The 13177-nt window shown below is 39.8% G+C and overlaps 1 protein-coding gene across 1 annotated transcript in view; it reads left to right on the forward strand.

The window, feature by feature from the left end:
• The window catches only part of LOC102868586 (serine/threonine-protein kinase MST4-like), a 63719-nt gene that overhangs the window by 30933 nt on the left and 19609 nt on the right, over positions 1-13177 (forward strand). Inside the window, exon 3 of the mRNA XM_006881799.1 lies at positions 9809-10039. Within this exon, the coding sequence (XP_006881861.1) occupies positions 9809-10039 (231 nt within the window). The remainder of the gene's footprint in view (positions 1-9808; positions 10040-13177) is intronic.

The following is a 13177-nucleotide window of genomic DNA, read 5'->3' on the forward strand; positions in this document are numbered from 1 at the left end:
CTGAGTTTGCAATCATCACCGACTCTCTACGACATACAGTCATCATGTGGCTCTGGTTCATAGAGATTCTAGAAGTGGTTCGTGACTCAGCTTTGTATGTTGCTGTTATTGTATGCTCCCGAGGTTGTGGTGGTGGAGAAGAATATGGAATATTCCACAGACTGCCAAAAGAACAAACAAATATGCCTCGGAGAAAGTGCAGCCAGGGTGCTCTTTGGAAGGAAGGGTAGTAAAGCTTCACCTCACATATTTTGAGCATGTTGTGGGAGGTCCTTGGAAAAGGACATCTTGCTGGGAAAGGTGGAGGGTCAGAGAAGAAGAGGAAGAGTCTCAATGAGAGAGATTGACACAGAGACCATAACAATGGACTCGGGTGATGATGAGGATGGCACAAGATAGGGCCAGGTTCAGATCTACTGTTCACCGGACTGCTGTGAGGAATAGTCAGCTTGATGGGACCTGACTACAACAGTAACTTGGACTTTTCCTTTAAGCCACTTTGTTCCACTGAAGAGTTGGCCAGGTGGCCCGTTCAAGTTCATCCCTTACCTTAATGATGATTGCAAAACTAGGCACTGCAACTGCTAGTGAGAGGGGTAGACAAAGGACTTCACCTCTCACTCTTCACAGATTGCCATCAAGTGAGAACAAGAAGAGTTTGGAGATCATTGAGTTCACTCTGTCACTCATTATGCGGACTGGTGAGGCCAACATTAGATCACTGTGTTCTTACCATTCCTAAAATAAGAAAAATGAAGCTCTAATTGTACCTGACCTCTCTGATCTCCCTATGTCTCTAATAGGTATAAAAAACCAGACCTCCTTCCAGTTCTCTTTTGGAGTGGTGATAATGTCAGAGACAAGAATACTAAATGATGCAATGAAATATGCATTCAGAATTCAAACGACATATTACATTGGACAAATCTATTGCCAAAGAATTCTTTAAAATATTCAAAAGCAAAACTATCTCCTTAGGGACTAAGGGGCACCTGATCCAAGCCATAATACTTATATTTGCTTCATATCCTTGTAAGGAGCTCTCGTGGCCTAGTGGTAAGAAGCTGTGCTGCAATCCCAAAGTCACACAGTTCAGATCCACCGGCTGCTCCACTGGGAGAAGGATGAGCAATCTCCTTCTGTGCAATTTACTGCCTCTGAAAACCTGCTGCAGGATCAGCTGTGGGTCAGTTCTGACTCCATGGCACAGAACAACGTATGCTTGTGAAAGATGGACCATGTATAAAGATGGAAGAATTGATGTCTTTGGACTGTAGTGTTAGTGAATGAAATCCACTGTATATGGGCTGCCAGCAAATCTAATGTTGAAAGAAGTAGAGCCACAGTGCTCCTTAGAAGCAAGGGTGTTGAGGCTTGTCTCACATATACTGGACATGTGATGAAGAGGGACCAGTTCCCTGGAGAAGGCCATCACACTTGGTAGAGGGGTCAGCACAAAGAACCTTCAAAGAAATGACCTGTCAGATTGACTGAAACAATGGACCTAAACATTAGAAATAATTGTAGGAATGGTGCAAGACCAGGTAGTATTGCATTCTGTTGTACATAAGGGCACTCTGAGTCAGAACCATCTCAGTGACACCAAACAACGTGTCTTGTGGTGACGTAAATGTTTCAGGCAAATGCCAAAGAGTTAGTGAAAAAAAAGATAAAATTATTTCTTTCCTTATTTTTTGTGTGTACCGTCAAATCAGATCTGACTGGTACAGGAGGAGATTGTTCCTCCTTCTTCAGCAGAGCATCTGGTGGATTTGAACCGTGCACCTCTGAGACTGTAGTTGGTTTAGCCAGCTGCCATTGTGACAGTTCCAACTAGTGGTGCTGCCAGGAGGATCTATGCTATCCCACACACTCGGCAGGGTTTTGCACTTTTTTATTGGTATTAATTTCAATGAAAGTTTATAGGGTCTTTGGGTTTCCATTCAATCATTGTTGCACTTTTCTCCCTGGCCAGCCCCCCCCCCCGGTTCGCTCTTCTCTTTGAAAAGTAAAATTATCGGTGTACAATCCCTCCTCCCAGGTCCACTCCACTCTGCAGCCTTCGTTCTGGACTCCTGTCATGACAATAATATTCTGCAGTTTTCAACAGCCAGTGTTTGGTAAAGATCACCAGGTCTTTGTTTTGAAGTGTCAAAGAATAGATATGAACATTCTGTCTTTCACTTAAAAGCCAAGCATATTAACTGTACTTCCCAGGACCTATCACAATGTCATTAAAAGGAGATATGTTGTGGAAATGGAACTAAGTCCCTTTCCTCGGTTTTGCTACTTACTCTGTGGCTTAAGGGAAGTTACTAGACAATAAATTGTGTAAGATTGATGTAACAAAGGCAAGAGATTGCATACTAAAACATAGGTATTAGATGGAAGTTTTCTCCCAAATTACAAAATAACCTTTTACATCAGAATGTTGGGAAGAATATTTTAAAAAGGTAATAAAGAAATTTCACTTTATGAAAAAAAATTATTTCTTTCCTTTCATTAACAGGGACTTTAGATACAAAGGAGATTTACCTGGCTGAACACAATAATATGACATTTCTTGTCTTGATTTAAATACACAAATTTAATTACTTCCAGCTCGGGGATATAGAGGTGATTAAAGTGCTGCTTGTGGGGCTCTGGTGCTTGCAAGATGTTTCTAAGATGGGTGAAGTTATGGCTAAATGTCTTCTGATTCCTGTACTTCCTGTAGTTCGAGTTTCCTTTTAGAGTATGCAGTTAAATGAGTCTAGACTCAAAGAAATGGCTCGCCCTCCTTTAACCTATCAAACCAAACCTGTTGCTGCCAAGTCTGTTCTGACTCCTGATGACCTTGTAGGGCAGAGGCAATCTGTCTCATGGGATTTTCAACGCTGTGATCTTAATGGAAGCAGACTGTCATCTATCTCTCCCCTAACGTGGATGATGAGTTCGAACTCCTGACCTTTCACTTATCAGCCAATCACTTAAAAGTGGTTAACCAAGGCTTTGTCTCTTGTTCTTTTCTTCCTGAACCACCAGGACTTACCTCTTTCTTCTTTACCAGATGTGAATGGAACTGCTTAAGTTAAGCACCACCTTCTTCCGAGCCCCAAATGTATTATGCTTGCTGCATTTTCTTTTTCTTTGACCTGAGCTTGAGTAAAGAGAAGAAGGATACAAGTTAGGAGGCAGGGAAGATCTCCTATCCTGTCTTTAGTAGGAGGAATTACGATGAAGGAATATTATCACTTCTTCTTTTGCTCTTAACAAAGTCAACTCAAGATTTTTAACCAGGAGCAATTCCTCAAACTGCTTGGTTATTCATGCAGCTGTGTCAAAACCTTTTGTAATCATTTCAGTGAAGTTATCCTTTACTGAAATATTTGCATTCTACATATTTAGGCTAATGGGGTACCTTTTAAAATGGGAATACTAAAATAAAGGGGGGAGAGAAAAGTACTTGTAAATTTCATTCCAGTCCCACCACATGAGCACGTTTTTCTTATTGCTACACACCATACTGCTGGAAGTTTCAACTCTTGTAATGAGTGATCAGAATAATACTGTATGAGACCTTTGACTTCAGGCTTAGCCATCAAGGCCCAGGCCACAGTTCTGTTCCCTCATTTGTCTTGAAATTGCTTTTTAAGTGGGCGAGTAAAGACAGGCACTCAACTGTGACTAGATAAAATGCTATCTGGTGACCACAGGGAAGTCCAGGTTGGTTGTAACTTCTTTTTTTTTTTTTTTGCTGTTTCTTTTTTTAATAAAATCATAGATATATAGATGTATATAACTTCATTTTTATTTATCTCATTGTATATAAATCTGACAATTTGAATTCTACTTTATTTTGGAATGGTGAGGTGAAAGTAACCTTTGAGAGAGCTGTCAAAATGTAAGAGGGCTCCACTGGCATACGGGTAAATGGAGAACATTTTCTTTATGTCTTGTCTTTAAACACATATTTTTCTCTCTCTCCTCAACATGGAGATACAAACTAAGATGACGAAAGAAATTTGACCTGCTGCCCAATTCATCATGTTTCACGGGAAACACATACAGACATGCTTAATTTTTATCTTCGTTCTTATTCTGTCATATAGTAAAAGATATTGAAGTCAAGTATTTTACCACAGAAGCATAAATTGTAGGGGGTTCTTAAGCATCTCATAAAATTTGACCAAATGCTTGTAAGATGAACCCGAGGCGTGGTGCAAAGGAGCAAAGTACTTGGCTAACATCACATTCTTCAAAAAGCTTAGAAAATTTATGGGCAGTTTGTTTAAACCTTCTCATTACTAAAGTAATAGGAGCATTCATACAGTAGTTGAAACAGTTCTGTGCCCCTTCATAAAACTAAGCACCCAGTTTAGCAGTCAGGGCTAAGGGTTGTTTCTCTACAGAATCATCAATTCTGTGAGGTTTTTTAGAAGCAGAACTGAAAAACCTTAAAGTTAGATGTTACAGCGTCTACAGTAAATCACTGATAAAGCTGGAATTGGAGCTGTTGGCTTCTTGACATCGGATCCTGTGGGAATTGTGATATGGAATTGTACCACCACCTTGTCTTCCACAGCAGAAGTGAGCCCATTTTCAATCTAGCTAGTGCCGTGGATGGAAAAATGGGCTGAGCCTGTGTAGTAACCTTGCCAGAATGTCATGTTTCCTCACAGCCATTCCTCTTTAATATTATCACGAACTACAGGGTAGCTGTGCATATGATCAATTGTGATTCAAAAAAATGTCAGTAATTCTATCATTCAGAGAATAAGAATGTTGTGTATGAGCTGTTCAACTTCTTTAAATCTAGAGCGCTTATAGACTTTGGGGAGCTCTGGTGGCTTAGTGGGTAAGGATTTGTGCTGGCAACCCAAAGACAGGTGATTCGAATCTACCAGCTGCTCTGTGAGAGAAGGAAAAGCAATCTCTCCTCCTGTACGATGTCCAGCCTCTGAAAACCCTCTAGAGGGTTAGCGAGGTGTCAACGCCAACTCGACAGTGACGACTGACCTCTGATAGACATTGGAGAGTGATGGGATATATTCGGGATGGAAAAGAGTTTTTGCCTTGAAACAGAGGAGAGAATAGTCACAAGTTACAGGTAGAAACAGTATCCAGATCGTAGCCAGAGAATTTTAGACTTAGGAGTCAGAGTTCAAGTATGATACTTTACCACTGACTCCTTTATGTCCTTGAACAATTCATAAAATCCCAAGGCTACAATTTTCTTTCTGTAAAAATAAATTAATAATAATAATAATAATAATGAATCAGGTGTTTGCTAAGTTCCTGCCCTACAGGGTTTTCAAGGCTGTGACCTCTTGGAAGCCTATCTTCTGAGGTGGCCCTATGTAGGTTTGAGTGCATAACTATTTGCACCACCCTAAAAGCTCATGGGGCATATCTAGCACTTGAAAGGATAGCGTGCTGTGTGGTCTTGAATCTAGGAAATACATGGCGGTTGATTTTAAAGAATTTCTTTTTTTTTTTCTTCTGGCAATGTGTTTACTATGAAGTGTCTGAGTTTTCAGGCAGTGTTCACAGGGTAATGAGAGCGTATAGGTAATCCTAAGAAAACAGTAACATCATTTGAGGCTTGTGTGAATGACTTTTTTTTTAAGATCATTATGTGCTCAACTTGTTATGGAGCTCTGCTGGCCTAGTGGTAAGAAGATGTGCTGCTATCCCAAAGGCACAGAGTTCAGATCCACCTGCTGCTCCGTGGGGAGAACAGTGGGCAGTTCTCCTCCCATGCAGTTTACTGCCTCTGAAAACCCACTGGAGGGTCACCTGTGGGTGGGTTCTGACTCAGTAGCACACAACACTCAACTTGTTAGATGACAGCTAATAGTATAGCTAGTGAGTGAGTGAACAACACTGTAGGACAGGTTAGAGAAGCCCAAATGGTTTCCACGACTGTCAGTTTTACAGAAGCAAGCTACCACATCTTTCTCCAGTGGAGTGACTGGTGGGTTCGAATAGCTGACCCTTCAGTTAGCAGTTAACCAGCATAAAGCGACCCTATGTACAATGGCTTATGTCTAGTCCTTTGCTACCCTCACAACCACTGCTGTGTTTGAGCCCGTTATTGCATTCACTGTGTTGGTCTGTCCCCTTGAGAGTCTTCATTTTCGCCCCTGACCTTCTACTTCACTGAGCATAATATCATTTTTCCAGGGACTAGACCCTCCTGATAGCATTTTCAAAGTATATGAGACAAATTATCTTTATACTTATTTCTAAAGAGAATTCTGAGCATACAGCTTCCAAAACAGATTAGTTTCTAATTGGTTTAATTGTGAGAATCTTTTGTTTTGTTTTGTTTTGTATGTTGAGGTATTATCCAGAGCGAAGCGTTTGGCTTTCTTTAGTAAGCAGTGCTTCAAGTCCTCTTCACATTCAGTAAACGAAATTGTGTCATCTGTTTATCGAAGGTTGATAATAGCTCTTCCTCCAATCCTGATGCTGCTTTCTTCTAAAGTCCAGCTTCTGAGATTATTGCTGTGCATTCAGCTTGAATAGATATAGTGAAAGAAGATAACCCTGGCACGCACCTTTCCTGATTATAAACCATGAATACCCCCTTACATGGTTTGAATGAAAAGAAAATAGTGGGGAAGCATAAATGCTGTGTAAATGAAGATGCTTTCTTTCTTTGTTTTTCCTGTCTCCAATTTAGTAATCTTTTCTTTTTAACTGTCAATTATATTGATGAGTTGAGATTCACTTGAGAGTGTCTTTAAAATGCAAAATGTGACTTGGATTTTAAGTCTTTGATTTACACACTTTCAGGAACCCATTTATTATAGAAAGCAAGAAACAGCTGTATCCTCCCTAGGATCGATTGTTTTAGTCATATTCTTTAAAAACATTAATTAGGCAGATTAGGATTTAATCTTTGGCTCTTTCATAACAGATGATTCTTGTTATAAAGTTAATGATTATACTTCTCATTCCAGAATGGGTTCCTAGTTTTAGAAAGTACATATTGTATATGTTTTTTATCTGTAGCATGTTTTCAAATTTTAGATGAGCTTTGCAGCTGCATCAAAACAAATGGTGGGGGGAATCCTTGTCTTTATTTTTCAAAGTCCACTGAATTTGGGAAGCTATAGGGAAGCAAGTACATTTGGTGGGTAATTTTGCCACAAGGTACTAGAAAGGCAATAGCCATCACGAAAAGTAGGAAGAGTAAGCAGCATGAAATAGAGTGTCATGGTAACAGAGAGAGAGAGAGAGAGATTGCCAAGGAAATAAATAATGACAGTGCTCAAGTTTTTTCAGAACATAAGAAAATGTCCATAGCAGCATTATTCACCATCACAAGAACATAGAACAAATGTCCAGCCACAAACGAGTGGATTGAGAAATTATGGTACATTCACACAATGGAAAACTATGCAGCACACAGGAACAATGATTTTGTAAATTATTACCTAACTTTGGAGATACTGGAGAGTATTGTGATGAGTGAACTCAGTCCCACAGGGATAAATATTGTATAAGACCGTTATTGTAGAATGAGTATAAGGATCCAGGAGGGGTGGGAGAGTCTGGAAGCAGAGGGATGTGGCTGTGCAGGGGGAAAAGGGGATTAATCATTGGGTTGTACAATTTGATGGGTGGGGGAAATGGAAATAATTTGTTCAAATTTGTATTTTAATTTTGTAAATAAACTAGTAGGAAAATTTAAAAAAATGAAGATAAATCAGAAACTAAAAAAAATGTGAACATGAAAAGGGGACTTGCAAATTACTGGATTTGGAAAGTAGTTTTAAAAGGATGCACAGAAAGTTCGAGATGTATTTATATTATGTGGAACTGGAGATAAGTGGGGATACACAAGCAGCTTGCAGCATCAAAGAGGCTACTACTCCATAGAAAGTGCGTCTTTCAGAAACTGAAATCCAGTGAATGAGAATGGGGAAGCTTGTACGGTAAGCAGATTTTGAGAAGACTGGGGAAAAAAAAAGAAGAGTTGGTGACTTTTTTTTGTGTGTGTGTGAAGGTAATTGTTAGTTTTTAAGTTACCTTAAAAGGAGGTAGCACACTCATGGTGCAAAGAACTTGATTAGAGGCAATGAATGGTCTTATAATGGCCACTTGGTTGAGTAAGGAGTCCAAGTGGCAAAGTGTGTAACACACAGGGCCTCTAACTGAAAGACCAGCAGTTCGAATCTGCCAGCTTCTCTGCAGGAGAAAGACAGGTAGTCTTCTCTTGTAAATATTTACAGCCTTGGAAACCAGACAGAGAGTCATTGTGAGTCAAAATCAACACAATAGCAGTGAATTAATTTGGTTTGGTTTTAGTTTGTCATACAGTAAAAGGAGATCCCTTGGCATAGCGTATGTGTCGAATCCACTAGTTGCTATGTGGGAAAACAACCGTCTCAGGAAGATTTACAGTCTCAGAAATGTGCTAGAGGGTCTCTAGAAGTCAGAATTGACTCGACGACAGCAGTGTGGTTTGTTTTGGGGTTGTTTGTTTAGGGTTTTTTGTTTTGTTTTGCTTTTTTAGTAAAGGAAAATGCTGAGGTTATGCTAACTTCTTCCATGATTCCCTCTTGAAACTAGGTAAAATGGTAGTAAATGAATGGACAGTCTAGGTTGAATATTTTACCAGAACTAAGTAGATAGCATCCTTATATTCTCTTTTGAAAGAATTCAAAGTGAAGTTTTAGGTATAGACCAATGAAGCACATAAGTATAATTTAGTAAAGTGCCTTTCCTAGGGGCACTAGAGATCTTGAATCTTCACTTGATCAATAGTATATCTTCACCAATATATAGGAGAATAAGGTTATTCCTTGGAGAGTAGATGTTTACTCCCTTGCAGTTATGGAGGCCAGATATCTGAAATCAAGGTGCCAATTGGATTGGTTCTCTCTGAGCTTCTGAGAAAGACTCCATCCCTTACCTGTCTCCGAGCTTCTGGTTGGTGATTGGTGACAGTCCTTGGCCTTCCTTGGCTTGTAAGATGCATCTCTCCAATCTCAGCATTTGTCTTATGAACTCTCATTGCTTTCAAGTTGGAACTAACTCATAACTGACCCTATACTGAGTTCTAAAGGTACTAAATCACACAGGAGGGTATCACCCATCTTTCTCCTGAGGTTCTGCCAGAGATCCAGAACACCAGAGAATCTTCTCAGTCAAGAGGGTAACTTAATCACATCTACAAAAGACCTTTCTCCCCAAATACAGCCACATTCACAAGTTTGAGGGCTTAGAACTTGGACATATCCTTTGGGTGCTACTGTTCAACTCACAGGGAGCTCTAGTGGCCTAGTGAGTAAAGGAGTTTACGCTGCCAGTCCGAAACCAGGAAATCCAAATCCAGCTGCCTCGCGAGAAAGATGGGAGCTCTCCACCCATGAGATTGACAGTCTGAAAACCTGACTTGAAGGTCAGCTATGAGCTAGGACTTGAGAGCACGTAACAGCAGCAACATTCAACCCACTAATTTTAGTTACTCTTCCCCCCCCTCCATTAATCAAATGCAGATTAATGGCTTGTCCTAAAAGGTGCCTGACTCTTTTTGGCAGGGAGCACTATATGGGATTGTGGTGACAAGATCAGCTAATCCCAGCTAGTGTGAGGGATTCACTAGAATAGACCAGTTGAGCATTTGGGATTCCAATTGTTCTAATAAAGCACATGTGGAAACTTAAAGGACATTTTATGCCTACTTAATTTAATTGTGTTATGTTCTCTGTTAAGTGTTACGTGATTCTGCCCCCCCCCCAACCCCCGCATTTAAAATATATGATTGAAAACATTTGTGTTCTTTTCTTGGTCTTTGTCTCTTCTCCTCCCTTAGAACAATATAGCTGATCCAGAAGAACTGTTCACCAAGTTACAACGCATTGGGAAAGGCTCCTTTGGAGAAGTTTTCAAAGGAATTGATAACCGAACCCAGCAAGTGGTTGCTATCAAAATCATCGACCTTGAGGAAGCCGAAGATGAAATTGAAGACATCCAACAAGAAATAACTGTTTTGAGCCAGTGTGACAGCGCATATATAACAAAATACTATGGATCATATTTGAAGGTAACGTGTGTGCAGTTATTATTTAAGTCATAAGGTGTTTTCATTTTAAGGGTTTGTTGTCTTTTTTTTTCTTTTTCTTTCATTTTTGAAGGAAAGGTAATTAATGTCTTAAGATCTGGAAGTCTTTGACTCCCCAGGCAGACTCTAGCTCCACTTGTAGTGACAAATACACCACTGTCACATTGCTCTATACTCAATCCATGCTAGGATCAACTGCTCCCTTCCTCCACACCTCAACTGTGATGCGAGAGGAATGGAGGAGCAGAAACGCAGCTGGTCTTAAGATATATGCTCTGTCAGAAAAGTGCTGTCCCTTTGGGATTTCATACTTTATTCTCGATAGTTCCAGCTGTCTTAACCTCAGAATTGATGGGCTAGGTAAGCATAGCACGAGTGGTTATTTACATACCTCTTTTCTGCCAGGTTGTGAGCTGTTGATGGTAGGGATTGTCTCATAACCTTTGGTTTGTTTTTTAAATATAACTTAGCACAGGGTCTGGCCCATCTTAAGCACGTGATAAATATTCACTGAGACGAAATGAAACAGAATAATGTCTGTCCCTCACCCCACCCCTGAAATGTTCCAAGATGATAGAATTAGCAAACACCTAAAATTCCACCAGATGGAGATATTACTACATAATAGAAAATTCTATGATTGGTGAAACCCAGGGGGTTTGGGGTTCCAGAGCTACAAGTCAGGAAATAAGACTACTGAAATGCATCTAGGTTAGGTTAGAGTTTAAATGATCTTAAAATTAAAATTGGTTATCTCTGATGAATGTTTTTAAAACGGGACAATGTTTGTTTTGGGTTTTTGTTTTGTCTCTCAGAGTTTTATAAGAGGCAAATGTGTTTTGTTTTGTTTTGTTTTGTTTTGCTTTGCTTTGCTTTGGTTTCTCTCTCTCTCTCTCTCTTTTTTTTGTTCGGGGGTTTTTCGTTGTTGCTCATCTGTACGCCAGAAGGGGTACACTGTATGCATATACGCATTAAGCTGTTGACCTGCATAAAATTTAATGCTGTCTTTTTAAGCTCTGTTAACCAAATAAACCCTAGGGTAATTATCTGTTATTAGTTAGTTCTGATAGAGAAATTTCTCATCAATTTCTCTGCTTTTGTAAATAAAGCCTGGTTATTTGCATTGTTCCATTAATTAAATGAATGTAGAATTAAGTGAGTGTGGAATTCATCACTAAACAGCCAGTATGGGTCGTAGAAGGAACTTGACTGCTAACCAAAGGTTGCTGGTTCAAACCCATCAGCCACATGGAAGAAGAAAGATGAGGTAGTCTAGACTTAGAAAACTTGCAAGCCTTGAAATCCTGTGGAATATAGGGTTGTTATGAGCCAGAATCAACTCGGTATCAGTGGGGGGAAAGTGTCAGACACTGTATTGTACTAGGCCCTGAAGATATAAAAATGATTCACTCCTGCTGTCATTGTCCAGAAATATACTGAAAAGATAGATATTTTATTATTAAAGTGTGTAGAAGATACAGATGGGGTACAAATAAACAGGTGTCCTTTTCTTCAGAAGTAGGTTGAGGGAAAAAACCCTTCCAACAAATGATAAGACTAATACTGATAATTGCTATCAAATTTAAGCATTTACATCTGAGAATTAGCTGTTATCATATTTTATTATACACATAGTTATTTCTTTCTTTGTCCCATAATATATTTTTCTTATTTTCTCCTAAAAAGCTCTGTGAAGAGGTCGGATTCTTTTTTAGAAATCCTGTGAGTGGTTATTCAATGCAAGTAGTTCTGGGTTCCCCTCATGATTCTCTTAGTAGAGTTGGCTGTGGAAGTCCGAGGCGGGGGGGGGGGGGGGGTGGAGAGAGAGAGAGACACTCTTATTCTGCTTTACTCTTTCTGGATTGCATTCTGGTAATTCCAGATCCACTCTAGGGCAAACCTGAACCTTTACTATTTTTAGGCCCTCGTAACAGATAAGCTATTTTTGGTTCCTGACTTAAAATATTAAAAAAAGGCCTATTTAAGATAGTCTAGCCCCTGTTTTATTCAAAATGGGCACTAAAATGGTGTTACCTGTGTTTTATGGTTTTCTCAAAGATTTTGCTTGTTCATTTTCAGTGCTCTGCTAGTCATAGAGTTCTAACTCTCCTTAAATTTTCATTCCCAAGATTGAAAGGTGGTGGAGGGTTTTAGGTTGGTTTGTTTTTTTTCTCAAAGCCTAGCACAGTACTCAGTTTTTCCAGAAGACAAATTTATTTGTTCATTTTGTCCAGTTCTTGGTTGTGGAACGTCCTTAGACCAGTGATACAAAACCAGTGTTCAGTATGTTTTTGAAGGACTCGACTGAATTATTCATGTTTCCTTTGTAATGTTTGTTAAGTTGGTTCAAGCACATAGTGATCCCATGTGCAACAGAACAAAACACTACTCATTCATGTCCCGTCCTCACCGTCTGCTCATTCATGTCCCGTCCTCACCGTCTCTGTCTGTATCCACTGACTCAGTCCATCTCTTTGAGGATCTTCCTCTTTTTTATGATCTTCTTCCAAGCATGAAGTCCTTCTCTAGGGACTAGTCCTTCCTGAACTCATGTCCAAAGTAGGCAAGACAAGAGTCTCACCATGTTCCCTTCTAAGAACCATTCTGACTGTACTTCTAACACTGATTTGTCCCCTCGCTTATCATCAGTTCATCTCTGTGATGTTAAATGGAAACATACTGATGGACTTTCTGGAAGAATAAACTTCTGGCAAGATCTGAAAGAAGTGAAAAAAATATTACATTCTTCTTATCAGCAGAGCCTTTGAAAAGACATCACGCTTGGGAAATAGATAATCAACATAAGAGAGGAAGCTCCTCAAAGAGCTAGATTGGTACAGTGACTGCAACAGTGGGCAGCCGTTGTGAGAACGGTGCAGGAGCAGGCATGATTTGGTTCTTTTGTGCACGAGTTCACATGAGTCAGAGCTGAGGACAGGACACCTAACAATGCAAGATGATGCTAAAGACTACTTTGAAAAGCATACTGGTTGGTGAAAAATGCTGTGTCTCACATACTCTGGACATGATATCAGAGGGCAGATATTGACTGTTGGTAGCCTGGATCTGTTTACATTTAAGAGAGGGAGAGAGGAGGGAGGGGGGAGAGAGAGAGGAAGG

The sequence above is a fragment of the Elephantulus edwardii genome, unplaced genomic scaffold (genome assembly GCF_000299155.1).
Source record: "Elephantulus edwardii isolate Elephantulus edwardi_28Jun2011 unplaced genomic scaffold, EleEdw1.0 scaffold00016, whole genome shotgun sequence".
In the NCBI taxonomy this organism is placed as follows: domain Eukaryota; kingdom Metazoa; phylum Chordata; class Mammalia; order Macroscelidea; family Macroscelididae; genus Elephantulus; species Elephantulus edwardii.